Source organism: Melospiza georgiana, chromosome 24 (genome assembly GCF_028018845.1).
Source record: "Melospiza georgiana isolate bMelGeo1 chromosome 24, bMelGeo1.pri, whole genome shotgun sequence".
NCBI lineage: Eukaryota > Metazoa > Chordata > Aves > Passeriformes > Passerellidae > Melospiza > Melospiza georgiana.
In genome coordinates, this window is record NC_080453.1 from 5,589,950 (window position 1) to 5,617,812 (window position 27,863).

The 27,863-nt window shown below is 50.0% G+C and overlaps 1 protein-coding gene across 2 annotated transcripts; it reads left to right on the forward strand.

Moving 5' to 3' along the window:
- The first annotated feature begins 56 nt into the window (after positions 1-56).
- Positions 57-27,638, forward strand: FHL3 (four and a half LIM domains 3). 2 transcript variants are annotated; one of them, XM_058040165.1, is made up of 6 exons: positions 57-144; positions 22,253-22,434; positions 23,410-23,584; positions 24,183-24,352; positions 24,498-24,684; positions 25,793-27,638. In XM_058040165.1, exons 2-6 carry the CDS (start codon positions 22,279-22,281, stop codon positions 25,942-25,944), a joined length of 840 nt encoding a protein of 279 aa, XP_057896148.1. In that variant the 5' UTR covers positions 57-144; positions 22,253-22,278; the 3' UTR covers positions 25,945-27,638. The 2 variants fall into 2 exon arrangements, with proteins under 2 accessions (XP_057896148.1, XP_057896149.1); XM_058040166.1 differs by having other exon boundaries at positions 61-144; positions 22,250-22,434.
- Positions 27,639-27,863: the final 225 nt, after the last annotated feature.

A 27,863-nucleotide genomic window follows, 5' to 3' on the forward strand; every position in this document is an offset into this window, starting at 1 on the left:
GGGCGGGCACCGGCCCCGGGCCGCCCCCGGCCCCGCCCCGGGCCGGGCTCCGCGCTCGCGGCTGAGGAGCAGCGCCGAGCCGAGCCGGGTCTGCCCAGCGCCGGGGCACCGAGAGCGGCAGCGCGGCCCCGCCACGCCGAGCAGGTGGGTCGCGCCGGGCCGGGCCGGGTCAGATGAAGAAGCGCTGCCCGCTGTGGCCCCGCTGCCCCGGGCGGGACGGGACGGGACGGGCGGTGGCGGGGGTGCCCCGGGGGGCTCAAGGGAAGGCACCGTGTCCCCGGTGCCCTCTGGGGTCCGGGCATCCCCCGCCGGGATCACGGTGGCGGGACAGGGACGTGGCTCGCCGGAGGGCTCGGTCCGCAGCACGATGCGCACCGCTTTCCACAAGCAGAAAACCGCAGTCTTGGGCCGTGCCCCTTTGCCAGAAGTTGAGAGTTTGAGCGGTGTTTTATGAAGAGAGTGCTGAGGCTTTATCCGACCAACAGACCCGCGAGTAAACCATAACCAAATGCTCAAATGTAGCACAGGAAAATTTTCAGCACATCTGGAGTGGTTTCTGTTTTTCCAGAGATTCCCAGCGTAGCTATGGGAGAGGATTCTAAGCCTTGCTTTGTGTGTGTGTGCTAGACAAAGACTCGGAAGTCACAGTTTGGATCTCACATTAAAAAACAGCTCAGGATCTTTGCAATTTTCTTTTTCCTTAACACAGTTATGTTTCAGATTTGTTCTCTTACAGGTAACTCTTTACTGTTTTCTTTATCCGTTTCCAGCTCTGTACTTGTGGTTACCTTAACCACTGACACTTTAATGAGAACTCATGGGGATGTTGGATAAACTTTTCCAGTTCGCCTGGGTGAAGCGTGGTGGGAGGAATTTCTCTCCACAGGCTTGCAGCACAAACGGATGGGATGTGTAATAGTTCTGTATCTTCCTGGGGCAGGATTTGATACTGTGGTCTCTTTACTTAAATCTGAACTTGCTGTGTTCATTGTTTCCCGGTTTTGAAAATGATAAAGGAATCTTTCCAAAGTAGAAAACCTGTTCCTAGGAGCAGAGGAAAGGGCGAAGCTCTGGTGGCTGTACAGACTTCTAGGGAGGAGTGTAGGGACATTCCTTTTACTTTTCTGACTCTTCTACCAAGCATTAGAAATCTGTGGCTCTCCTAGCTGCCCAGATGTTGGAACTGCCTTTTTTCCCTGATTTCCTTTGTCAATGTGTGGTTTAACTTCATGATAGGCAAAGAGGAAAGAGGAAGTCTGATATTTCTTCTATCTTATTTTTGTGCCACCCTTTTTCCTAACATGGAGACTGTATTGTTCCCTTGCCCTTCTTGCTGACCACTTCCTTTGAGGCACAGAATTGTCAGCGGTAGTTTTATTCTTACCCAGCTCGGTCTGTAATTTTGCACACTTTTTAAAAGTGTGGCATAGCACAGGAGACAAAAATATAGGTGATATGGTCAGTTGTGGGCACTAATTATAGCAGCTGCTCTACAGCACAAGGTGTGTTTTGGAGTGTGAGCTCCATAAACCTGTGCATAGGGAGTGGTGGGACACACTGAAGGCAGGGCAGTGCTTGGAAACAGCCAGAATTCCCTAGCCGGAAACCCTGTGAGCTGTTCCACGATCTCAACTTCTGTCTTGGGTTTTTTGAGATGCCTCTTGGGGTAAAATCTGTGCTTTTCCCCTGCCTGCAGGACAGCATCTGAGAGGTGAGCAGGGTGCTGAGGGTCACCGTGGTTCCCCAGCCTTTGGGAGGACGGGAGGTGGCTGCTGTTCCTGCAGCACATTTCCCTCTGCTCAGCTCCTGCTTTGCACTGTGGTTTCTTCTGGAGCAGGTGCTGGAATAGCTCTTCTGTCCCAGAGCACAGCTGGCAGTGGGATTGCTCACCTTTTCCAGGTCATCCTGTCCTGGGAGGAAAGGCAGGAGTCTGTTTCCTGGCTGCTGTCATCATGGGTTTTTGTCTGTAGTGTACAGTCTTGTATGACTGTAGGCAGTACTCACTGTTGTCAGTTGATTTCTGAGGGGTTTGAGTTTAGCCATGTTCTTTTCTGGCTTTGGACAAAGCAGCTTCAAGACTGAGGTGAACCCTTAACTGATGGAGCCAGGAAAAACTTCCCTGCAGGCAGGTTACCAAAATTCCCAGTGCACCAACTTTGGAAGGGCTGTGTTCTGCTCCCAGCCAGGACTTGCTTGCTCTATTGCTTGCCTGATGAGGTAAGGTGCTTTCTGCTGTGTTCCTAATTGCAGCTGAGTTTCTGCTGTTACACGGCTGGCTGCTGTTTGAAACGCCAGCAGAAAGGTGGAAAAAATTGATTACTCTCAATACCCAAAGTGTTTCCAACACCTTCTCCCTTAAAAAGGACTTTTATGGTAATTGCAGCACTGATGCACAGCATTTTCATGGTGGTGCACCAGGATCCTCATTGATATCTGTAGGATTTTTGCTGCTTGTAGCTTATGTGAGGCTGTGCTTGATGAGCCACAGTTGCTGCAGCAACCTCAGGAGAGAAACAGGAGTTAAACTTTGTTGCTCTGCTTCACCTTTTGTGTGATGGAAAGTTACCCAGAAAACTGGGGTCTGGCTCTTCTGAATAAAAACTAAACCTCTTAACAGGACAAACAGCTCCATAATTGCTTTTAATTGCTCAAGTAAGGAATCATTTCTCCTCTGCTGTTCAGTATCCCTGGCTGAGATGTTGAGATGTGCTGTTCATGCCCAGGTGCTCTGGCAGGAAGGTGCTGCCAATGATGTTTGCAGTTCTGCTCAGGGTGCAAGTGGCTCATTCCTTAAGGGACTTTGCTTCTGCTGAAATAGGTGCAATTTCTATGGCCAAACAGGAAAAATTCAGGGAGAACTTCATCAAAATCAACTTAAGCATTTTACTCAGGTGGGGTTTTTTTTCAAAAGGAGGGGATAGCTGTAACCCTAAATACCAGCTAGGAAAGGGAGAAGACCAGTTGTTAAAAGCTTTATCAGTAGTATTTAATCTTCAAATTACTACTACCAGGAGCTTCAGGGTCACTTTTAAAGTGAGGTTGTGGCAGAAGGGCCAAGCTGTACAGGCTGTTTTGGTTTTTTGGCTGCTCTCTGGGAAGCTGCAGCCACTCACCAGCGAGGAGGGGACATTTCCCACCAAGGCTGGGCTGTGTTTACTGGGCTCTGTCTGCTCTGAGGTGGGAAAAGGAAAATACTTCATTCTGTGGAGATGCAGTCGCTGAGAAAAGTCCTTGGTCTTTGTTTCTTCTCTTCCTTCCGTTTTGCTCTGGTTTTACCAGGTGTAAAATACAATTGTCAGCAGCTTACACGGAAGGGGAATGTCAGTTTTCCTGTTGAAGAAAATATCAAGGGTCTGATTGTGAAAGGAAAGGGGAAATTGAAGAATGCCACATGGCTTCCACCTTCCTGTATTTCACCCTAGCAGAACTGGCCACTTTGTCTGCAGATACTTGCTAAATGGAGAAAGATTTTTAACAAATGATTCTGCCCTTACTCACAGGGACCCACCAAGAGAATAATATTGCTCTGGGAGGAATCAGAAGGACATGGTCATTAGGGCTAAATTAAGAATTATTTAATAATGTCTTAACATTAAATCTGAAGAGCAATGGAATAAAAATCCTGAAATTTATGTTCTTGTTCTGAGTCTCACTTTGATTTGGCCTGTGGTGATCTGATTGTTAATATTAATACATTTCATTTTTTATTTGCCTCTGAATATGTGTTGGTAGATCGTCCTCCACTTGCAAACTGTAGAGTTCTTTTGTGTGAGGTATTTTGAACTTCACAAAAACAACAACAAAAAAAAATAGATATTAATTCTGGATCCTAATGCTTGGTGTCATGGCTGGAGCAACAGTTTGTTGATGTTTATGGCCAATCTGCCCAGTGCCAGTTCTGCTCAGGAATATAAATTATCCTCCAGCACCAACTTGGTGCTGATGCCAAGGACATGATCTTGACTGCTTCCTAACTTAGCTTTGAACATCTGAGCTGTGAGGAATGAGGAATGTGCTGCATCCAACCTGGAGCTCTTGGCAGCCCCCAGTGTCATGAATCCAGTGACAGAGAAGCCAGCGCAGGTGACTGGACAGCTGGAGCTGTTTTCTCTGCACAGGAGGGGCAGAGAGAACTCTGAATAGCTCGAGGAAATGCTTGCTGTTGTTTGAACAGTCAGAGATCTGCTTCCCTAGTGCTTCCTCCAGCACATGTTACACTTGACCCTGCCAGCACTCCATGCCAATAAGAGTCAAGTCTTTGTCCCCAGTGGTAGATTAAACTGCTTGCCCATTGTTGCAGGTCCAAGATTTTCCTCTCTCACCCCGTATAAATGACTGCTTGGATGTGCAGCCAAAGTAAATATGAGCTAATAAAAACTGGAGATAACACATTCAGAATAGTTGTTACGGACTAACTGTAGCACAAAGAGGCACAAGTTTTGCTGGCAGCTTTTCTGCTTAAGTCTTGAAGCTCAATTACCTGAAAAAGAGTTGGTATGGATCAAGTACAACTTCCTTTCTGTTGCAAAAGGGGAACTGTATCCGCATTCATGTGTATCTTCAGAGTGGGAAAGGCATCTGTTAGGCTGCTGAGGCTCTGTTAGGCTGTTGAGTGCTTGCCTTGCAAGGTATCACCAGCCCCAGGTGAGTCCTGCCTCACCTGAAAGCTGGAAGTGCTGTGGCAGGGCAGGCAGCTTCAGAATACCCTTCTGTATTTCCCCACGGTCACTTTCCTTGCTGGCAATCAATGCGTTTTTAATTGACTTTTCCAGTTCCTCAGCACACAGCCCATGAGGATCACTGCTGTAAGGCAACACTGAGATCTGTAGTGTGCTAGGGGTTGGAAGGAATGGAGATATTTACATGGAATTTACATGGATATTTACTTTTGGAAGTGCCCCAGTTTACAGTAAAGAGAAGAATGAGATTGGGGGAGTATCACAGTGGAGTGACAGAGATGGGATTGCCCCTGTATTCCTGTGTGCTGTTGGGCACCTGAGTTACAGCTGGTGCTGTAGTGAGGAGCTGCACAGGTCTGTATTTATTTGGGATTAAGGCTGCTTTAAGTGCCTGTGTGTTACCTGCACACACACTCACTGTGTGTCTGGAGAGGGCTGACCTACTGGAGTCCTTCTGCTGTGGCTTTCTTTGCTTTTCCCTTCCTGAGACCTTTGGCTCTGGATCCAGTGTGGTCCTGCCCCCTGTCCTTCAGCCCCTTCTGCAGTGGAATGCTCTGTGATGACCAAAAAGAGAGAACTGAGGGCTGAGTGTGTGATAAGGCATTAAAGGATTAATGGCTACTGAGCAATAATTACCATAAATTATGCAGGCTAAGCCCAGATCTAGGAACAGTTTTACCTCTTTAATTCCAAGCCAGTCGTGGCTCATGCTGACAGCACACCTGGAAATGAGGTAACTGAGTAATCTGCCCACATTGTTCAGATCTGCTGGGGCTTGGGCACAGACTTAGTGTGTGTTTTCCCTGCTCCTGGGCAACCTTTGTTCTCCTGCAGCCAGGAAGTCTCCCTGATGGGATAAGACAGGGAGCTTCTGTTCCTTTCTTGAGCAGGACGCTGTTAATTCACCTGCGGTGCCACTTCCCTGTGAAATTCCCTTCCCAGATGCAAAGATCTCACTGTTATTGCAGTATGAGATGGAAACACTTCCAGTGCTGCCTGAACATGTTATTTAGGTCAGTTGCAGGGAAGATGGCAACGTGAATCAGAGCAGTTGGAAGAGAAAGAAAGTCATTAGAGAGCACCTTGATATCCCCTGCCAATGTGGGGATTTTCTGTGCTGACGCAGGAGCCAGGCTGGAGCAGGAGCACACGTTCATTGTCTTGTGCTCTTGGTGTGGTGCTGTGGCTGGGGAGCTGGACTGGCAATGAACAGAACTTGCCTTTGCCACTCTCTATCAGCACCCAGATCTAATGGTGGGTGCATGGGCTAATCTCTGAGAGAGAGAGAACAAAGTCTCCTCCTTATCGCTGTGGAAAATGAGATATATCAGGATCATTGTCCTGAGTGCGTCCATCGTGGGTGAATGAGCCTCCAGAGGGTGGTTTTACAGAGGCATGATCATCATCTTGTAATCATTGACAGCTCAGGGGATGTTCCCATCGCAGTAAAGGGCATGTGGTGCCCAGTGCACTACAGCAGCTCCCAGGGAATTCAGCAGAATTCATTCACCGAGGGCTGTCAGGGATGGTGGGAAACCCCTGAAAATATCCCACTGGGCAGGGCTCTGCCAGGCACTCTGTTTCCCTTCCCAAAGGAAGTAGCCTGAATTTACCCAGTGCTCTGTAGAGACCTGTAGGCTAAAACAAATTATTTTTACACAGTAGGAAACATTGAGACCAACCTTAACTGATGAAGTAATTTGCCAGCTTTTAGCCTCAAGGTCCCTATTCCCTCAGGGCTTTCCAGCGTAGGTTTCCCAGAAAGATTCTCTTGGATATGTGCTTTTGGCTCATTACTAGCTGCTTTATTTTTCCAAGAGCCAGCTCTCGTTAGCTTCGTTCTCACAGCATTGTTTTCTTTCTAGAAGAAGCTTTTGCTGGCTCTCCTAAACTATTGCATGGGAATTGCTTACTAGCTTACATTTTTGTTTGTTTGTTTTGACCCAAAGCTGTGCTTTGCTCCCCTCTGTAACACTGCCAGCATAATTTCCAGTCTCTTTTAAGCATATGTTTTGCAATAATATCTAAAGTCTTGGCTCCAAGTAAGTGCCTTACAGAGAGATTAGTATCTTCTAACGAAGGAATTGAGAAGCAAATAGTGAGAACAAAAGCAATATCTTGAGAGCCTGTAAGACTACCCTGACCTTTCCCAAAGGCCTCAGCCTGGCCCTCAGTGTTGAGCAGATGGCAGAAATCAGGGTGGACTTTGATTTGTGGGGGCCTCTGCCTCGCTGCTGTGTTTGCGGGAAATGTGCTCGGCACATTGTGGCCATCTGGGCTTGACTGTACTATTCTGATAATCCCCAGGGAGCCTTCTCCAGCAAAGCTCATTCCTTGATGGAAGTCCTCTCTGGCTGACCTTGTGGAAGGCTAGTATTAGCAGTGTGGGGTTTTTGACATTTGACAGCAGCATTGCTCATAGGAAGAAAATGGGAGATGCTTTGTCCTGACCAGGAAGGTGGCACTCACCAGGTGTCCGTGTGGGCACACAGCTGGAATTACACTAGAAAGTGAGGAGATTAGTGTTAGCATTTTCTAAACTTCAGGAGGAAGTGTTACAGGAATGCAAAGGCCATCAGAAAACCAACTGGAAAATTGCCTTGCTTTAGATGGGAGAACCAGATGGGGGGGTTGAACCTGGAGCTGAGTCTCAAAATTGCTCAAAAGGGAGCTCAGTGGCCATTCACAGGGAGACTGGAGTCTGATGAGGGGGTCCTGACAGGAGCTGGGATCTTCATCTGGATCTAAGTGAAGGTCTGCTTTTCAGAAGAACTGAGCTGGCTTTGTCTGACATCAAAAGAATGACTGGGTGCTCAGCATCCCTGGAACTGAGAGGTCAAAACATATGCTGCCAAATTCAAGAAATGAGGAAAGAACAAAACCAAACCCTCTGCCAGAGTGTGTCCTGAGGCTGGAACTGCTGTGCCTCAGATATTTGGCATTTCAGGTGTGGGGAGGTGTATGGAAGATTGAGTGGCCAGTCCCAGGGGCAGTGCTGTGGGATGTCTGCCCTACCCTTTGCACTGTACATCTGGCACTGTATGCCTGGTTTTGCTCCTAAATCACACATTTCTGCTCATGACCCACCCACACCATGGGCTGTTGGACCTGTGGCACCCATTCTGCTCCCTCCTGCCTGTCCCTGGCCACCCACAGTGACAATCCTCAACCCTTTTCCTGACCTTCTGACTCTTCAGCTGTGGAGCATGTGGAGCTTGCTCCGGGCTGCTGGTGACTCCAACTCCCAGCAGAGTCTGTGATGGTGCCACAGAGGCTCCTCTGCACGTCTGTCCCGTGGCAGTTTGTCCCTGTGTTGTAAAGGGACTCTCCTGCCTCTGGCTCTGCTGGCCAGCCCTCGTCAGCCACACTCTTGAGAAATCTTAGTGGAGATGCCGACCTGGCAGATGGAAGCTGTTACCTCATTCCACAAAAATGCTTTGTTATTGAGAAAATGGAAAAACTGTCTGAGGTTTGGGAGCTGAATAGAGTCATTGGTGTCTGTTTTAACCACAGTTTAGTGGTGACTGCTCAAAAGTTCCCCTCTCTGAGCATTCCCTTTTCCTACACCCATAATCTTCAAGCCATTGGAGGGCTGTGATGACTTAACTCATTAGCTGAGCAAAAAAATGTTGAATGCTGCTGCGTGCTCTGCAGAAACTTCACTAAAACCTCAACATCTTCCAGCAAAACAGAAATGATGAGCCAAGAAATAACCCTTTGCAAGCTGTTGGCCAGAGAAGTGATCCCTATGGATGCTAAGCCAAATTTAACCCTTTTTGTACAGTTTCAGCTGGATGTCTTGTGTACTTGACTCTGAAAAGCTCTCTGAAGGTTATTCAGGAACTTCTTGGAGAGAAAAGACATGCTTGGAGACTTAGGTTTGTAATTCTTAAACATGGGTATCTGAACCCCAGTCCTGAAGAGAAATTTCATTAATTATTAAAAGCAGATTTCAGCATTGTGGATTTGAGAGAGGAAAAACTAAAAATAAGGATTGAAGTGTTTGCAAGCTAGTTTTTGTATTGCTGTGAATAATGACTTGGCTTAGTCCAAAGAGCATTAACCTAAACACAGGCCTTGTTTTACTTAACAGATATTTGTGAAACTGGCATCTGATATGGAAGGTTCTCTTTTTGAGAACCTTCCATAAGCATTAATCACCAGCACCCTGAAAGAACCTAGAGCAACAGCTTTTTGGAAATAAAATGAACTCTTTATTTATGTATTTTTTAAACTAATTAATCTTGGCAGGCCAAATGAATGTCTTCCAGCTGCTACAGATGGTTTTCACATGACTAAATATTTTGGTGTGTAGAAAAACCTAAAATAGTGGAACCACAAGATATTAAGTATTTAATTATTACCCTGGAATGTAAATATGACCTTGATATTTTAAATTTGTTTGCCCAAATTTCAAGTGTTCTCTTAGAAATCCATCAAACAATGCAGTTCTGACCTTGTTATCTGTGAATCAGAGTGACTACTCAGCATCTTCTCCAAATTTATTTAAATATCAGAGTGGGTTTTAGAAACAGGAATTTGCTTAACTTGTAAAATAATCCCAGCTGCTTGAGGCAGAACCCAGGATCAAGTTTTGAAATGTAATGGACTAGTTCTGTTCTAGATCCCTCCTTTAAGGTTTAACCATAAAAATCATTTCTAGGTTCAGCTCTGCCTCTTAAAGTATTAAGGAAGTTTTTTAATATAAAATACAAATTGTAAAAACAATTAGCAGTTCTTTTTTAGCCTGCATCTTACCCATTTAGAATGTGTACGTTGTTCCTATATCTGTAAAGCAACTTTAATTCTGGAATGATCCAAGCCCACAAGATTTCCTTCATTTCTGTTGTGGTTCAGGGCATTTCTGCGTGGCTGCAGATCATACACAACCTGAGGCTTCTTGTGAAAAATGTCTTCTTGTAGTTCTTCTAATGAAACAAAAGAAAGGGAATCATATAAAAAGTGTATCTGAAAGGCCTAACCTTCAGCACAGTTGAAGACAAAAATTCCTCTCTGAGGTCCCCACCTGATGTCACTGTTTCTGGGTATTGCTCAGGATGGGAAGACAACAAAAAAAATAATAACATGGATCCTGATCTGTCTCTGAGTGCAAGGACTGCATTTGGCAGCATCATGAGCCCCAGTACCACCCTAAACTCCTGATTTTTGACCTCACCTTGGAATTCCACTACCCTCATTTACGGAAAACGCGGATTTTCCTTTCTTAAGAACGAACCCATTTGGAACTGGTGCATAACTTGCTGGTGCTGCCCTGTCCCAGCTCAGCCTGCTCACTGCTAAACCCCAAGTTTGGATAGCAGGAGCAGCCAGCAGAGGCATGGTGTTGGTTGGGGAATGACTCTGGATTAGCTGTGCTCTGTAACAGCACAGCACTGTCTGTGTTACCGGGTTGGAAAGCACCTTAAAGACCATGTCCCTCTCTTCCTTCTCCTTTTCCCTTTTCTCCTCACAGAGTAAGGATTGTGCAATCTGTAGGTGCAGGTCTGTACCCCACGTTGGTGGCTGTCACAGTTTCCACTGACAGGGGTATGTGCTGCATCTCCAGAGGAGAAGAAAGATGGAACTTGGATCTTGGTTCCATTTTTAGTTCTACAGGCCATGCCCAGTGCCAGAACTCTCTGAGGTGCAAATCCCAGGAGGGAGATAGCATTACTCCCTGACCTGTGGGTATTACAAGGGTAAATAATGTTTTTGCTGCTGACAGCTGTTAGGGAATTGAGGAAGCCACAATCCAGTGAGAGGTGTGGGATGGCAGCTCTGGAAATTGAGGACTTTTTGCGTTAATGAACTTACACTGGATCATCACATAGCTGGTGTCACTGAATTAGAGAATCAGGGAGCTAAACTGCTAACCAGGTGAATCTTTAGTTTGTGTCCTTAAATTTGGATTCTTTATTCTCCTCTTCCTCTTTCCTTGGCACATTTTCAAAAAGAAAAGGCATTTCAGTGGCTCCCTTTAACTCAGAAATTGCTGAGTGCCTAACTCAGAACATTCTGGAATACACAGACTAGTAGTGGAACTCACCAAGAGTCATTAAAAGCAAAAAGTGCACAGCGTGTTTTGCATCTATCTCAGCCAAGAAAAGTTTTATTTCTGCTATTTCACAACGCTATGCAAACACCATATAACTCACAGAAAGATTAAATCTGGCCCAATGTGCATGTGCAGAAGTGTTGGATGTGTTGCTTTTGGAGAGCCCAGAGCTGAGTGTGGGAAATCAAAACTGCATGTCAGGTTGGTGAAGGTGCACAGATTGTTTTGTGCTTCGTGCCATGTAAAACAGCAATAACTACAGCATGATGAAATAATGCTGTCAGGTCCTTGATAGCTTGCAGTTTTCATTTTAGAAGATGTAGAGCAGAACTTTGAATAAAAATGGAAGAGGGCAATGCAGAGACCTTGAATAATGAGTAGATCAGGATGTTTGAGCCACAGTGACCCTTTCAAGTGACAATCCAGGTTCTGCTGCTCACCTTGTTAGCACCTGATTGGTAAATCAGGCTGATAATGATGTTCATGAGTTTTTCACTTTATGTTACGAGTTTTGCTTCTTCTCTTTTGGTTTTTCTTTCTGTCATCATGACGATGAGCAATAGAAAGTCTTTGGAAATGAAATACATCTACACAAAACTGGAATCATGTCTCTTGTGAAAATTTAGAGTAACTTATTGCAAGTGTCCGATTTCTAGTCACAAGTAATGACATTTAAACCCCTGTAGGAAACACAATCCGTGTGCTGATGTCACCCTTGGTTTATGATATGAGTGCTTTTGTTGCTGGACAGGCACTTGAGTGTCTGCTAGTGAAGTGATGATTTACTCCTGAGAGTGTGTGGCTGGTGGCACCTGCTGTACCTGGCTGAGGTGAGGTAGAGGAGCACCCTGGCACAGCTGGGTTCCTGCAGCTCCATCGTTGTCAGCAATGCAAGGTAACACAATTGGGCTGAGCTTTTATTCCCAGGGTTTGCCAGTTTGGGACAAACAGCTTGTAAATGGAGCACTTTGGTTCTGAGCAGCTCCAGAACAGAGGGAGGGTGTTGGCTTTGCAGTGAAGCCCCTGATCCTCAGGTTGCTTGAGCATGTGAACAGTTTTGGGAACTTTTTCCCAATAGTCATCAGCATCAAGGAGCGTGGAGCACCTTCCCTGCAGCAAAGAAATGGGCATTGCATCCCATCTGCTGCTTCAAGGGCTGAGACTGCAGCTCTTCTTGGTCTTCAGCTGAAAGTTGCCAAGAGAGAAGCCTCTTAGAGAAAATTCTGGTCTTTCTGATGCTTTTTAACCTGTGGCAGATGTGCTTCATGTAGGATTCCTTGTAAATCTCAGATGTGAATTAGAGAATGAGGCTCTGTAAAGGAGCCATGGACCTGGATCAGGGACTCTTGATGTTACTTTTCTGTTCATGTGGGATTTTTTTTTTTCTATAAAGGAGCAGCTTTTCCTCTCTTTCTGAGTTTTTAGGCACAGTCAGTGCACATGGTTACTGAGCTGCCTGCCAGCAGCAACTCCAGTTCTGACATGGACATGTCCAGTGGGCAGGGGCATGGGCTTGGAAACTCCATGTGTAGCTGGATGATATAAAGGCATTCCTACATTTTGTGGGCATTTGTGTCCCTTAAAATAGCTGTTTCCACGTAGTCTTTTGGATGTGGCGCAGTTTTCCCTTTCATGGCTACCACCAAGGCTATTCCTGCCCAGAAACAGTAGTGCATGTTGCATCTTGCAAATTTCCTTTCAGTGCTTGCAAGGAGTTACTTTGTAAAGATATTATGCAAAATACGTGACAATTGCAACTGATGGCTTCTATTATTTAAATTTTTGCAGCACTTAAGAGTAATTTTAAAGGTGTCAGTGAGAATGGTTTGAAGCTCTGTATTGTGGGATCTCAGCACATCAGGACTGAGGTGCAGAGTGACCGAGACCACCCTTGGGGGGCTCGGGAGTCCTGGAATGTTGCCAGAAGTGTCTGGTGGCTGGACTTTGATCCTGCACAGGAGACGACACCTGTATGAGGATGGGAGGATCTCACTGGGATAAATGGTGAAGGGATAGGTTAATTATAGTGTGAAACACAGGTTTTAGAATTTCGGTACAGGGGGGTCTGGAGAAGTAAGATGGAGGAATTGGGGCGTGTCCTGTCCTTCTTCTTCTTCTTCTTCTTCTTCTTCTTCTTGGCCTCCATCTTCTGTGGTGATGTTGGCACTTTGGGATTGATTCTTACTAAAAGTGCACCTGTCAATAAGGGTGAAAGGTATTGGGGAAAATAGGTAAATATTGTATACATAGTTTGGGGTATAAAGATAGGTGACCGCCCCGGGGGCTCTCAGTGTGCTCATGGCTGACTGCTGTGCAGACCTCTGTCGGGCCGAGAGAAAATCTTGTAGATAAAAACTAATAAACACTGAAGACCGAGGAAAAAACCTGAAGCCTCTTCTCGTCCTTAGGAGCGCGGGCTGTCCAAGGCCATCCCGAGCCTTTCCAGGCCATAAAAACAGCCGAGAACGGGACACTGTATCATGAAAGCAAATGACACGTGCTGGCCAGATCACCTGGCAGAGAAGTCGTCGGTCACAGAAGGGAGCTTGTTTCGCTTTTACCCTGGCAGGGCAGTGGCTGGAAGGTGCTCGTGTCCCCTTGGTGTCCCCTTGGTGTCCCCTTGGTGTCCCCTTGGCTCGGCTGTGCTGCCCTTGAGCGCTGCCCTGTTTCCGAGGGCTGCAGCTGGCACACGCAGCATCTCCCTGGCAACAAATGATCCTCGGTTTTGTTTCGGACAACCATCAAGCCAAGCCGTTCCCGGGGTGGTAACATGAGACAATTTGTCTTTAGCCAGCGCTCAGATTTAGAAGCTGCTCGCATGCTTGGTGCTGCAGGGCTGGCATTGCCTTGGCTTGCAAGGGACACGAGCAGCTGTAAAAAGCACTTTATAGGGAAAGTGTCCCTGTTCCTTGGGCCAGGAGCCAGCACAGGTGGGGAGGCCCTCGGGGATCTGGGGCAGAGAGAGTGCACAAATGTCACTGCAATATCCTGTCATCTTTCTCTTCCCTCTGCTGGTTTTAGAGACCCCCCCCAAAAAGCACAAAACTCAGATGCACATCACCTCTCTCCATCAGTCTGCTTATATGCAAGAAACCAACTGCAAATGATTCTTTGGGAAGCAAATAATCAAATCGGAAGAGGGAGCATTTTGACCAAATTTGGTGAAAAAATTCACTGTGCCCTTTAAGTAATAGGCGTGCATTAAATAAAGCATGTCTGGGATATGTGTCTTTTCCTGCTACTGGAAGTCAAAGTTGCTTTGTTTATTGAAAAAGAAACGTGAAGCTGAGCAGAGCCTTGATCAGCAAAAGAGCTTTCAGGCTTGCTGGGGAGACAGGGAATAGGGACTGGGTTCAAATTGTACAGGTTGGTTTTCAGGACATGAGCTAAAAACACCATCATAGGGCTGTGTCCAGTGCTTGGGGCAGTCCCTTGATTGCCTTTTTGGGCAAAACAGAGGTGTAACCTCATAAGGATCTTTTGTTAAGGACTGCAAAAAGCTTTGTAAATACTGACTTAAATTATCTATCAACTCAGAAATAAGAATGGCTTCATCCTCAGTTTAAACAACAGCTGTCTCTAAGGGAAGGCAAAGTGCAAACTACAGTGTAAGGATTCAGTTGTGAGAGAACTTCAGGGAAATAGAGCGGAATTACATTATTCTGCAGTAATATCTACGTTGAGATGCACAGGCCCCAAGAACTAGCAACTAGAGCAGTCAGATTATTTTTTGTGTATATAGGCTGTGATGTCTGTTTGAGTTGCAAGATTCTTGTGTGCTGAGCTGATCCAAGATGAAGGTACATTGGCCTCAGTGTGCAGTTAGTCATTTCCTGTCACGCTTGCATGTTTGAATTCTGTTGTACTGCATATGACCTTTATTTTGTGGGGCAAAGAGATCTTGAAAGCAGGATTGCCAGGAATCCTCAGATTGTTAAATTGGATAAGCAATGAGGAATTGATATGGCTGTGTGTTACAGGGGTATAAACCAATTCAAAATTAAACTTTCAGTGCTAGATTGTAGCGTGCTCACAACATGCTTATTGAGAGGAATTGCACACCTGTCCCTTGCTCCTTTTTGAGAAGTGACAGGAGCAGCCCTTTCCCTGGCCTGCAGCTCCTGCTCCTCCGATCACACCAAAGCTCCTGTGATCAGTCACATTCCCTGAAGCTTGGCTTCAGCATCCTTCTTCCTCTTATGGCCACTGTGACCATGTGTGCAGCTGCTGCCCTCAGCCAACCCCTGCCTCAGCGGTGGCTGTGCCCGGCTGCCAGTGTCCCCTGCTTGTCACTGGCACGTGGCACCACAGGTACCTGTCACGAGGAGCCTCTCTTTCCTCTGCAGCCTCCTCAGAGACAAGCCAGACCCTCTCCTGGCATGGTTTTGAGCCATGGGTTTCTTAACTGCCTGACAGAGCTGGCCAGAAGTTTCTGGAGCGTTCCTATCTTGCTCCGCTGCTCTCAGACTTCTTCCATCTGTTAATGGTCTGTTGGAGTGTTATGGGTCCAAAGTGCCCAAATGACTTCAAGTCCTGACTTCCTGTTGAGTGCACAGAATTTGCTTACTTTGTGCTCATTTTGAATAAGATTAACAGTTGATCTCTTGAGCAAACATTCCAATTTAATGTCAGCAGAATGACATAGGCTGCCTGCTCTGCGTGTTCCCAAATAGTTTTACTGCTGTTAGCTACACCTCTGAACGACCAAGATTTTGTCCAGAACCTAAAATACTTAGTTAACCCCTACAGATGTTTAGTAATAAATTTTTAACTCTGAAATCATTCTCTCTTTGTTCCCTTGGCAGAGTTTTTACTTTTGTTGTTGCATAGTAGGGGCTCTTCAGCTTCTTTCTCAGACCCTGGTAGAATTAACTTTTCTTAAAGAAAATAAGTGCAGAGCAAGGGCTGAATTAAGGCTGAAATGTCTCTTGTGCCTCTGCCTGTGCTGCTGGAACCTCAGGAGCCAGCACAGCAGTGGTGGCAGCTTTCCCTGCTCACCTTGGACCAGGTGTGATGTCCCTGTCACCGTTTGCTGCAGGCACCCCCGGGCAGGCTGGGGGCTGGAGGCAGGTGTGATTTTCTTGCTGATTGTATTCTGTTTAAGTGTACAATCAGACATTTATGGGATAGGTGTGGTTTTGGCACTGTCCTTTATCTACATGCAGAGCTGCCAGGAGCAGTCTGTGATATGGCTTTGTTCCTTGCATGGGGCAACTCAAAGATCCCTCCTGAACAATGGGAAACCTTTATTTTGTCATTCCAACACTGAATTAAAGTCATGCAACCGTTTAGGTCTTGTGGTTTTCTCAGATTCTGCTCCTTCAGTTTTAACGGATTCTGCTGCCTTTTCCTCACAGAGTGGTGGGCATTTTCAGGAAGCTGTTACCTTGCTGACAGCAAGTTATTTTATTTGAAATGCAAGGTGTTTCTTTAGAGTGCTGCCAGCTGTTTTACTCAATCTGTTGCACAGCCTGGAGCAGCCCATGGCAGCTCTGGGCAGGAGGGTGTCCTGCCCATGCTTGGGAAAGGCTGAGTGAGGCACAGCTTGCTCAGCACAGCTCCGTGTGTGCACCTGGTGGTGGAGTGTCACAGACATCTTCTGTGAAAAATCCTTTCCTTAAGATTTTTTCTCCTGAGAAGCCTCAAAAACAAAATGTAAACATTGATTATCTGCTGCTGTGCAATGCAACAGGGGGATCTGTGATTGGTCTCATAGAGTTGTTTCTAATTAATGGCCAATCACATTGGCCTGTCCAAGCCACAAGCCTTTGTTATTCATTCCTTCTTTTTCCATTCTTAGCCAGCCTTCCGATGAAATCCTTTCTTCTATTCTTTCAGTATAGTTTTAATATCATATATATAATAAAATAATATAAATCAGCCTTCTGAAACATGGAGTCAGATCCTCATCTCTTCCCTCATCCTAAAACCCCTGTGAACACGGTCACAGTGGAGGAAGGATGTGGCCATACACCCAGCTGATCTGCTTATCTGCTGCCTCTGAGGCTGCCTGTAAGAACCAAACTTTCCCTGTGTGTTGGAGAAATGAGCTGCAGCATCCTCTGGCTGTGCCGGTGATGGGGAAGCTGCTGTGTGAGGCCTGTGCTTGTCCTGATGGTCCCTGCAAATAATCTCCTGCTTGCCATGCTGGAGCCCTTCCTACTTAAGATTTCAGAGCTGTTCTGGGCAAGGCTGAGGCTGGAAGGCAGCTTGGAGGGCAGAGCTGAGGGCAGGAAGTGACTCACTGGTGCTGCAAGCAGGAGGGTGAAGCTCTGATGCAACTGTGCTCCCAAGGGTGCCCCGTGCAGGCTGGGGCACTCTGGCACCTCTCCCCTGACAGCCCTGGGGATGCTGCAGCTCTGCAGCTGTGCTGGTGGCTTTGGGAGCACAGTGGCAGGGCACAGGTAGGCATGAGAAGTGTGGAGAAACCCTCACAGCACGCCTACCCCAGGAACCTGGGCTGGGCTGGGGCCAGGGTGCACAGTGACCCTGTGCAGATGGCCAGAAGTGGTGTCAGGAAACGTGGAATGAAAGCACTCCCAGCATCACAGAGGGGCTGGAGCTGCTCCTCAGAGCCAGCAGCTGGTTTGCCTTTTAGGGTCGGCAGCAAGCAGAAACAATTTCATGCGGATTCCAGGACCCATAATGGTTCTGGAAAGCTAGCAGGAACAAAAAGTGTTCTTCTCCTCTGCTGACCTTGGAGTGCTTTGGGGACTGTCTTTCAAAGCCATGTCCCTGCAGGGTTTCATCCTTACATGGGGAACACTTGCCTGTCCCAGTGAGGTGGTGCTTTGTCTCTGTGTGTCTGTTTAGGTGTGAGCTGCAATTGCTTATATTTGTGCTCAGGCAGCGGGGAGTTGAGAATAGGCAGGGACCTGACAGACAGTCAGAGGCAGGTCTTTTCCTGTGTCCTGGAAAGATGAAGTGTTTCCCTAGGAATAGCCCCGTGGATTACTCTGGGGTGACTCTGTGGAGCAGCTGGTTGTGAGCTGACAACAAACAACAAACTGGTGTGAAGTTACAGGGGGTACAGGTTCACCACATGCACAAGACTCCACACCTAAGGAGTTCATTGTAGCAGGAACCGTCTCAAAAAGCAGTTAAACTCCTCAGTGATTGTGTGGATCAGGCCTGCTCTGTCTGTATTGCCTCCTTTGCATAACAAATCCCTGGTTTATTGGTGCTAAAATTAATGCAGTGATCTCCTGGGGCTGTTGCTAAGCCGTGGCCTGGGACAATGACACCAGGGTGGTGTTGGGTGCATGTTACTCTCTAATTAGAAAGTGGACTTTGCAGTGCTTCCTTGACAAATTGCTGACCTTTTCCATACATGAGGCTATTCTGAGCTCTGCTCCAGACTGATCAGATTTGCATCGTGGAGCACTTTGAATGTTGTTTGTGAGTGAAGCTCTTGTTCCTAAAGCTGTTTGTTCACGGGAACAGGAGAAAATCTGAACTTCCTTTGCTCCATGAGCACAACCACATTTTTCAGGGAACTCCAGGGAAAGAGGAGGCAGCTGGCAGGCATATATCTGTGTTTATTTTTGCCCTCCAACAGCCAGTGAGACAGCTGAGCAATACCCCACATGCAGCTCCACCACCACCCTGTACAAGGTTCCTGCTCCAGCAAGCCTTGTGCCCCCAGACTGGAGCCATCTGGCAATGCACAAACACCCCATTTACAGCTGCAATCCCATCATTACAGGGCAACACCTTGGTTAGCATTGGAGGGCGTTGCTGCCATCAGCCCAGCACACTCCACACACAGCTGATGTTTGCAGGGTGGTGCAGAGGACGAGCACAGGCTCCCTGGCACCAGAGCATTGCCTGTGTTGGACCTTCTGTGTCTGGGCCTTGATTAAATAGAGTTTTAATGCATTTTAAAACTCTCTGTCCTTCATAAGGAAGGCAATTCCCAGGTTCATCATTACAATCACAGTAAGAATCGTGGGCTTTTCTTTTCCACTATTTCTTTTACTCCATTTCTTTTGTCCCACTCTCTTCTTCCTGTCTCACAGCACCACATCTCAGGGACGGAGATGCTGCGTTTGCTTTGGTGCTGCCCAGGCTTCTACACCCCTGCCCAGCTCTGCATCTGAGAGCAGAACAAAGGGAGCAAACAGCTTATCTAACACAAATAGCCCTGAGCAAACTTCCTGGGCCTGTTCTTGTTCTGTGGACAAGGCAGCACAAAGTTTGTTCCTGTGTGCAGCCTTGGCCATGTGAGGCTCCTGGGCCTGGCTCTGCTGCACCCCCAGCCTGGGGAGCCCTGGTGTGAAGTTCCATGGGGTTACACTCAGCTCTCGGCCCACACTGTGCAGCAGGAGCACAGATTTGGGGAAAAACTGCTCAAAGTGTCCCACTGCTTTAGGGTCCTCCTTGGTATGTCATTCCTGGAGGGATTTGGTTTTCACTTCCTCTTCTGACAGCATCAGGGTCAGGGTGGTGGTGCTCAGGAGGATTATTCCTCATCACTGGTAAAATCCCAGCCTTCTTCATTCAGGTTGTTTTTTCCTTCCTTTGTGTTTTCTGATGTTCTCTGACCACAGAGCTGAAGTGCAGCCCATTGAGAAACATGGAAGTTCCCTGCTCTGGCAGTGCCTTAGCCCCTAATGAGCAGGAGTGCTCATCACAGCTCCTCTTAGTGCAGACACACCTTGGAAAGTTCCCTCCACCAGGGCTGGGACAGGGGAGGAGGAGAGCTGGAAATTTCATTTCATTCTTTGCCAGAGAGAAATGTCCCAGGTAGCTTCAGGGAGCAAAGGCAAGGGGGTGGCACAGAGGGCACAGGGGGTGAGAAGCAGCCAGGAGCTGTGTGGGGGTCAGGGGAGCTGCTGCCCAGTCAGGGGGGCACCCCCAAGGGTGGGTGGCCCCAGAGGGACACTGGGGGAGCCAGCACAAGGTGCAGTTCACCCTGAATCTGCCTTGTGCCCAGTAACAGAGTGGGCACTGCCCTGTGCCCAGTAATAGACTGGGCATTGCCCTGTGCCCAGTAACAGACTGGGCATTACCCAGTTCTGCAAGCACAGGGCTACTGGCTGGAGCTTTGGGGGATATTTGGTAGAGCACTGGGTTCACAAAACCCCCATGTGCCTGCCTTGTGCCCAGTAACAGACTGGGCACTGCCCTGTGTCCAGTAACAGACTGGCATTGCCTCATGTCCAGTAACAGACTGGCATTGCCCTGTGTCCAGTAACAGACTGGCATTGCCTTGTGCCCAGTAACAGACTGGCATTGCCTTGTGCCCAGTAACAGACTGGGCATTGCTCTGTGCCCAGTAACAGACTGGGCATTGCCTCGTGTCCAGTAACAGACTGGCATTGCTCTGTGCCCAGTAACAGACTGGGCATTGCCTCGTGTCCAGTAACAGACTGGCATTGCCTCGTGTCCAGTAACAGACTGACATTGCTCTGTGCCCAGTAACAGACTGGCATTGCTCTGTGCCCAGTAACAGACTGGGCATTGCCTCGTGTCCAGTAACAGACTGGCATTGCTCTGTGCCCAGTAACAGACTGGCATTGCCTTGTGCCTGGTAACAGACTGGGCATTGCCTTGTGCCTGGTAACAGACTGACATTGCCCTGTGCCCAGTAACAGACTGGCATTGCCTCATGTCCAGTAACAGACTGGCATTGCCTTGTGCTCAGCAACAGACTGGCATTGCCTCGTGTCCAGTAACAGACTGGGCATTGCCTTGTGCCCAGTAACAGACTGGCATTGCCTTGTGCCCAGTAACAGACTGGCATTGCCTCGTGTCCAGTAACAGACTGGGCATTGCCTTGTGCCCAGTAACAGACTGGGCATTGCCCTGTGCCCAGTAACAGACTGGCATTGCCCTGTGCCCAGTAACAGATTGGCATTGCCCTGTGCCCAGTAACAGATTGGCATTGCCCAGTTCTGCAGGCACAGGGCTGCTGGTTGGAGCTTTGGGGGATATCTGCTGTAGCTCTGGCCCCAGCCCGTGCTGCTGGCAGGGACAGGCTGTGGAGCTGCTGCCACAGGCACAGCCACCCACGCTGGGCTGCCAGGCTGGAGGGCATGGGGCGGGCACGGCCTGGGTGGCAGCTGGTGAGAGTGTCTGAAAAGGAACTTTGTTCCTCCTCGGTTGGTCACGTAGCCATGTGGGAGCACTGGATTTATTCTCCATCAGTCCTATCGGCACATACCAGGCTTGACAACAGCTGGGAGCTGTGTGGCTTGGCCAAGAATAGCCCTGGGGAGCTCTGGGCTGTGAGTCAGAGCTGTCTGGATCAGCTCCTGCCCCGAGGCTGCCTCCCAACCTACAGCTGGCTGTGGGGAGGGGGTGCAGGCGCTGGGAGGGAGCTCCCTGACCATTAAATGCTTAACTGCAGATTGAGCTGTAATTGCTCCTTGTGAACTGAGTGGGTTTGTGAAGAGCTCTGCAATGGAGGTGCTCTGCTGCTGACAGCTCCCGTGTAATTCAATGGGCTTGTCTACACTTGACAGCAGCCCGGGTTAAAGAAGGGTGTGATTTTGCAAGTGGAAAACTCCATGTTTAGGAATAACCAGGCTGAACCAAACAGGAGGAAGATAGTCTTGTTCTGGGGTTAATGCTCCAAAGAAAGCAAAGTAGTTCCACAAACCTGTTGTCTGTGAGGGAGATAAGCAGCAAGGAGAGATGTCAGATCTCCTTCATGCCAAGCCCCAACAGGTGCTTGTGGAACACCCATCTGCCCCTGTAGCTTCTCCCTGGAGAGTGTTTATAGCTGGAACAACACATGCAGAACAGTTTGCTGGGACAAGGCTCCACAGCCAAGGCACAGAGCAGAATGCCCAATTCCTGCTTCCCTATGGAGCTGCTGCTTTTAACCTCTGGAGAAGTTCCAGGGTTTGAGCTGCCAGCAGCCCCTCAGGCAGAGCTTCCAGCCACTGTGAGGAATCTGCTACACACCGTGCAGGGCTGAGCGTGGGTCTCTGAAGGGCAGCTGGGCACACAGACCTCCCTTAGGGTGCCTGGCTCTCACACATCACAGGGGACACACACCCCCATGGCATGTGCATGGTTTTGGTGCCAACTCAAAACTTTTCATGCAGGAAATTTCTCCCTTTTTCTTTTACACTTCACTTCCCAGGATGGTAGCAAAGCTTAGCTGCATGCTAACATGTGCAGGTTCTGACTGGTGCCAAAGTTCTCCAGCTGTGAAGTGGAGAACAAGCCTGAAGGCCCTGATGTGTGCAGGCTCTTAGGGAAGTGCCTGCAGCCCCAGAGCAGGAGCACAGCATGGAAAGTTCCTTTCACCAGAGCTGGGAGGGGAAGGAGAAGAATTGGAAATTTCATTTCATTGTTTGCCAGAGAGAAAGGTCCCAGGTAGCTTCAGGGAGCAAAGGCAAGGGGGGTGGCACAGAGGGCAGCAGGGGGTGAGAAGCAGCATGGGTCTGTCCCCTGTGCTGCCAGCAGCTCTCAGCTCACTGCAGGGACTCTGGAGCTGGCAGGGTTGCACAGGGACATCTCAGACAGCCTAAACTCATGCTGACCCACACCTCCCTGATCTCAGCAGGTGAAGGAGCGCCTCAGACCGGCACCATGACCGAGTGCTTCGACTGTGACAACTGCAAGGAGTCCCTGTATGGGCGCAAGTACATCCAGATGGACAATGGCCCCTACTGCATCCCCTGCTACGACGCGCACTTCGCCAACACCTGCGACGAGTGCAAGGAGCTGATCGGCCACGACTGCAGGGTGAGTAGGGGCCCTGCAGAGCAGCAGGGTGAGCAGGGGCCCTGCAGAGCAGCAGGGTGAGCAGAGGCCCTGCAGAGCAGCAGGGTGAGCAGGGGCCCTGCAGAGCAGCAGGGTGAGCAGGGGACATGCAGAGCAGCAGGGTGAGCAGGGGCCCTGCAGAGCAGCAGGGTGAGCAGAGGCCTTGCAGAGCAGTAGAGTGAGCAGGGGACCTGCAGAGCAGCAGGGTGAGCAGGGGCCCTGCAGAGCAGCAGGGTGAGCAGGGGACATGCAGAGCAGCAGGGTGAGCAGGGGCCCTGCAGAGCAGCAGGGTGAGCAGGGGCCCTGCAGACCAGCAGGGTGAGCAGGGGACATGCAGAGCAGCAGGGTGAGCAGGGGCCCTGCAGAGCAGCAGGGTGAGTAGAGGCCCTGCAGAGCAGCAGGGTGAGCAGGAGCCCTGCAGACCAGCAGGGTGAGCAGAGGCCCTGCAGAGCAGCAGGGTGAGCAGAGGCCCTGCAGAGCAGCAGGGTGAGTAGGGGACCTGCAAACCAGCAGGGTGAGCAGAGGCCATACAGACCAGCAGGGTGAGCAGAGGCCCTGCAGAGCAGCAGGATGAGCAGGGGCCTGCAGAGCAGCAGGGTGAGTAGGGGACCTGCAAACCAGCAGGGTGAGCAGGGGCCCTGCAGACCAGCAGGGTGAGCAGAGGCCCTGCAGAGCAGCAGGGTGAGCAGAGGCCCTGCAGAGCAGCAGGGTGAGCAGAGGCCCTGCAGGGTGAGCAGAGGCCCTGCAGAGCAGCAGGGTGAGCAGAGGCCCTGCAGGGTGAGCAGGGGCCCTGCAGAGCAGCAGGGTGAGTAGAGGCCCTGCAGAGCAGCAGGGTGAGCAGGGGCCCTGCAGAGCAGTAGGGTGAGCAGAGGCCCTGCAGGGTGAGCAGGGGCCCTGCAGAGCAGCAGGCCAGCTCCCCAGCCCATTGCTCCCTGCTCATGCTGGCTGTGCTCCCAGGAGCTGTACTACGAGGATCGCCATTACCACGAGCACTGCTTCCGTTGCTTCCGCTGCGACCGCTCCCTGGCCGATGAGCCCTTCACCTGCCAGGGCAAGGAGCTGCTGTGCAACGACTGCTACTGCAGCGAGTTCTCCTCCAAATGTGTCGCCTGTGAGAAGACTGTCATGCCAGGTAGGGGCAGTGCAGTCTGTTCCTGGTCCCATGGTGTCAGTTGGAGTTGCAGGTCCAGCATTAGAGCAGCATGGAAGAGTTGGGTCTCTGTTTTCCTGCCCTCCTGTCCTTTGTTTGTCCAGCAAGACTGCTGGGCAAGCTGTGATCACCACAGCAGCCCCATCTATCTGTTCCCCTTTTTCGTGGGGAAGTGAATGAGGGAGGAGATAACAAAGGGTTTCCTGGGCATTTTCTGCTGTGTGCTAACAAGAAGAGACAGAATGACTGAAAATGTGTGAGTGTCTCTGGAGAAGGCCTGAGGCAAAGGTGTGTGTCTTTACTTGGCTATTTTGGCACCATCTTCAGATGTAGGTTACGTCAGGCATCTCTGCCATGGCCTTTGTGCCAGTGCTGGGGATATGTTCCTGCAGCCCTCCCCTTGTGGCTCTGCTGTGGGCATGAAGCCCCTCTCCAGCTCCATGTTCTGAACTGCCACAGGGAGGGGAACATAGAGCCAGGTGTGCAGGAGCACAACTCATACTGCCCAGGTCCCTGTCCCTGTGTGTGTGTGTGTGTGTGTGTGCTGCTCCCTTGTGTCACTGCAGGGCTCTCTTTGCAGGCTCCCGGAAGCTGGAGTACAATGGACAGACCTGGCACGAGCATTGCTTCATATGCAGCAGCTGCCAGCAGCCCATCGGGTCCCGCTCCTTCATCCCAGACAAGAAGGATTATTACTGTGTCCCCTGCTACGAGAGCAAGTTCGCTCCTCGCTGCACTCGCTGCAAAAAGGTACCTGAGAGCCCAGAGCCCCCAGCTGTGCTGCAGGGACAGCTCTGCTGCCTGAGCCCTGTCAGAGGCAGGTTCAGGTGCCAGCACCCCAGCTGGGCTGTTTCCCTTTGCCTGTGTGCCAGCAGCACGTGCTCTCTTCCTGCAGACCCTCACCAAGGGAGGAGTGACCTACCGGGATGAGCCCTGGCACAAGGAGTGCTTTGTGTGCACGGGCTGCAAGACCCCCTTGGCTGGGCAGCAGTTCACCTCCCAGGATGACAACCCCTACTGCATCAAGTGCTTTGGGAACCTCTATGCCAAGAAGTGCAGTGCCTGCACAAAGCCCATCACAGGTGAGCAGAACAGCTCTCTGAGGAGCCCTGTGATGCCTGGGGTTACTTCTGTCCCTAGTGGGGAGCTGTGTCCTGTGGGAGGAATTCCCTCTACCCACAGGTAAAGACTCCAAAGGGATTTCTCAGAGCATGATCTCAAGTCTTTAGCTTGCCTTTCTTGATAGTGATGACCATATCCTTTGAAAAGGACAGGGAAAACCTACAGCAGCACCTGGTGCAGGGGAGTCTGGACCTGCTGTACCTGCCTAAGGCAGGGGAAGTAAGGGATCCTCTTCTGCAGAACCCCCTAAGAGAGTCTGGCTTCCTTCCTGCCCTCCCCCATTTGACCTTCCCCCTTGCACCTCCCAGGTTCTTGCTGCTGGGAGAGCAGGAGAAGCTGTGAATCAGCTGGTGACTCAGAGGATGATTCTGGCTGAGAACAGCTCTCTGGCACCCACTTCCCCCTGGTCCTTATCAGTTTGTGGCAGCCCTGGGGAGAAGAGGGTCACGGGTCACCAGTCCAACAACTGCCAGCAGAGAAAGGAAACTCCTGTGGAGCCTCTGCAGGAGCCTGGCCTGGGCTGGTGGCAGGATGGCTCTCCCCAGGATTTGATTAAACCTCTGGAGAAGTTCCAGGGTTTGAGCTGCCAGCAGCCCCTCAGGCAGAGCTTCCAGCCACTGTGAGGAATCTGCTACAGACCATGCAGGGCTGAGTGTGGGTCTCTGAAGGGCAGCTGGGCACACAGATCTCCCTTAGGGTGCCTGGCTCTCACACATCACAGCGGACACACAACCACGTGGCATGTGCGTGGTTTTGGTGCCAAACCAAAACTTTTCATGTTTGAAATGTTCTGTCTGACTTCATCCTGTCCCAGCTCCTCCTAGGGGAGAAAATCATGATTCTGGTCCAAATGTGTCAACCCTGCAAAGTCTGCTCTGAAGCAATTTTAGGGACAAGCACTAAAAAAGACCACCAGAGTGGAGATTTGCATTATTTGATCCTGGGCTGTGTTTTGTGTGCCACCACCAGTGCCACGTGTGAAGACCTGACCTGGAGATGATCAGTCTGCTCAGGAAGCTCATCCAGTTTCCCCAGAGTCCCTGACCCTGCCCTCTGTCCCTCCCACAGGTTTTGGTGGTGGCAAATACGTCTCCTTCGAGGACCGTCACTGGCACCACAACTGCTTCAACTGCGCGCGCTGCAGCACCTCGCTGGTGGGGAAGGGCTTCATCCCCGACAACGACCAGATCCTGTGCCGTGACTGCAGCAACGACCTGTGAGCCCCCGAGGGCAGGCAGGGCGGGGCAGGGCCTTCCTCTGCTCTCCAGGGCCTTTGTGCCCCGTCCCCAGCAGCACTGCGGGGGCAGAGCACGAGGCACAGGAGATGGGGGCTGACCCTGAGCCGTGGTGTGTTCAGGGGGCTCCTGTGCCCCCTCCCTGAAGGCTAGAGTATGCTGTGCTATGGCTCTGTGCAGTCAAAGGTAAATAAAGCTGAAAAAGGAGCTTTGAGACCCCCCCACATTATTTACTCTTTTCTTTTTGCTTCCAGTCTAACCAGGCACGAGCCCAGGCCCCCAGCTGAGCAAAGGGCAGGAGTGGCTTTGGCACTGGGCTGCTGGATCTGCGTGCTGGCAGATGTATTCACCCCTTGGCACTGCCCTCTCTTCTTTCTCCATGTGCTTCCCTCTCTCTAGGTGACACAAGGCAGTGGCCATGCAGCTTGGCCATGCTGGCTTTGCACAGCCTTCCCATACACACAGCTGGCCAGGGCATGAGGGGCACTGTCTTCTGTTCTAGAGGTTTGGGGACACCAGGCTAGAGTGTGGCCAGGAGAAGAGCATGCATCTTGTCAGATGGGATCCATCTGGAATTCTGTAGCACCTGACTCTTTGCAGGCCAGACCCTTTGCTCAGCACCTCCATGGCAGTGGTCTCAGAGGAGTTCCAGCTACCTGTAGGTACGGGGCATTCAGCCCACCCACACCTACCCCATTGCCATCCACCTGTGCTCACCTCCATGGCTGGGGTGGCTGATCCTGGGAGTGCTGATGCTCAGGTGCATCTGGCAGAGCCCTAGAGAAGGGCATGCTGAAGGCTGAGAGCACTCAGGGCTTTAATTCCTTCTCCATCCCTCTCACGAGGATCCATCTATCAGAGCACCAGAGATAGTTAATTCAGAGAAGGGAGAATTGCCCACAGACTGTGCCTGTGATTAGCAGCTGCTGGGAGGGTCTGCAGGAGCACAGGGCTGCAGCACAGAGAGCAGCTGAGGGGCAGCAGGATGTCCACAACCTGCTCCTCCAGGGCTGCCTGTGTCCCCAGGGGTAGGCAGGGAGTGGTGGCTCCTTCCAGCCACGCTCATCCTTCCCTGGGTCCCAAACAAGAAGCAAAGCAAAGATGGCACCTGGGGGCTGGTGGGGGGATGACTTTGCATTGCCCAGTTGGCCCTAAATGCAAAACAGGGTGTCTTGAGCCATCCCAGACTCACATGAGGCCTTGAGCAATCCCTGCCCGATGGCTGAGCTGGCCCTGGGCTGAGGCCCCTCCCAGTGGGATGCTCATGCCTGCCTTGTCTCTACATCTTTCTGCTTCTGTCTTGCTGGGACACTTTTGCCAACCCTGCTTTCCTGCTTAGTCAGCCACATGCTTTTCTGAAAACCTGTTCTTGTGGGTGTTTTCCCTTTTGTACTCATTTGTCATGAATATCCATCATTTTGTACACAACTACAGGATAAAGGGGCTAGCCCCCCACCCAGGCTTCACTTAGGAACAGAAAATGTTATGCATGTTGAAGTGTTATTACTCTGTGTTCAGATCCTTGTTGAATCCTTGTTTGGAAGCTTTGATGACAGCAAATCAGAGTTTGTGTGTTTGCTATTATGAGAGGAGCTTGGAGCCGTCTCCAGAAGGAATTGTCCTAAACCTCAACATCCTCTGTATTTCCTACAGCTTTATACAATAAACAGTTTTCGTGACATTTTCTCTTCTGTGTCTTTTGAACAGCAGGCACAGGGCAGAGTGCTGAGTGTGTGCTGGGCTTTGCTCAGCCTTGCCTCACCCCCACTCCTCTGCGGTGGTCATGCCTGCCTTCCCAAAGCACAGCCCCATCACTCCTGCCAGCCCTGTGGCTGTGGCACAGCAACAGCATCTCCTCCTCCTGCTGCGTGCCTCCTGGGGCTGGGGATGTCCATCTGTCCGTG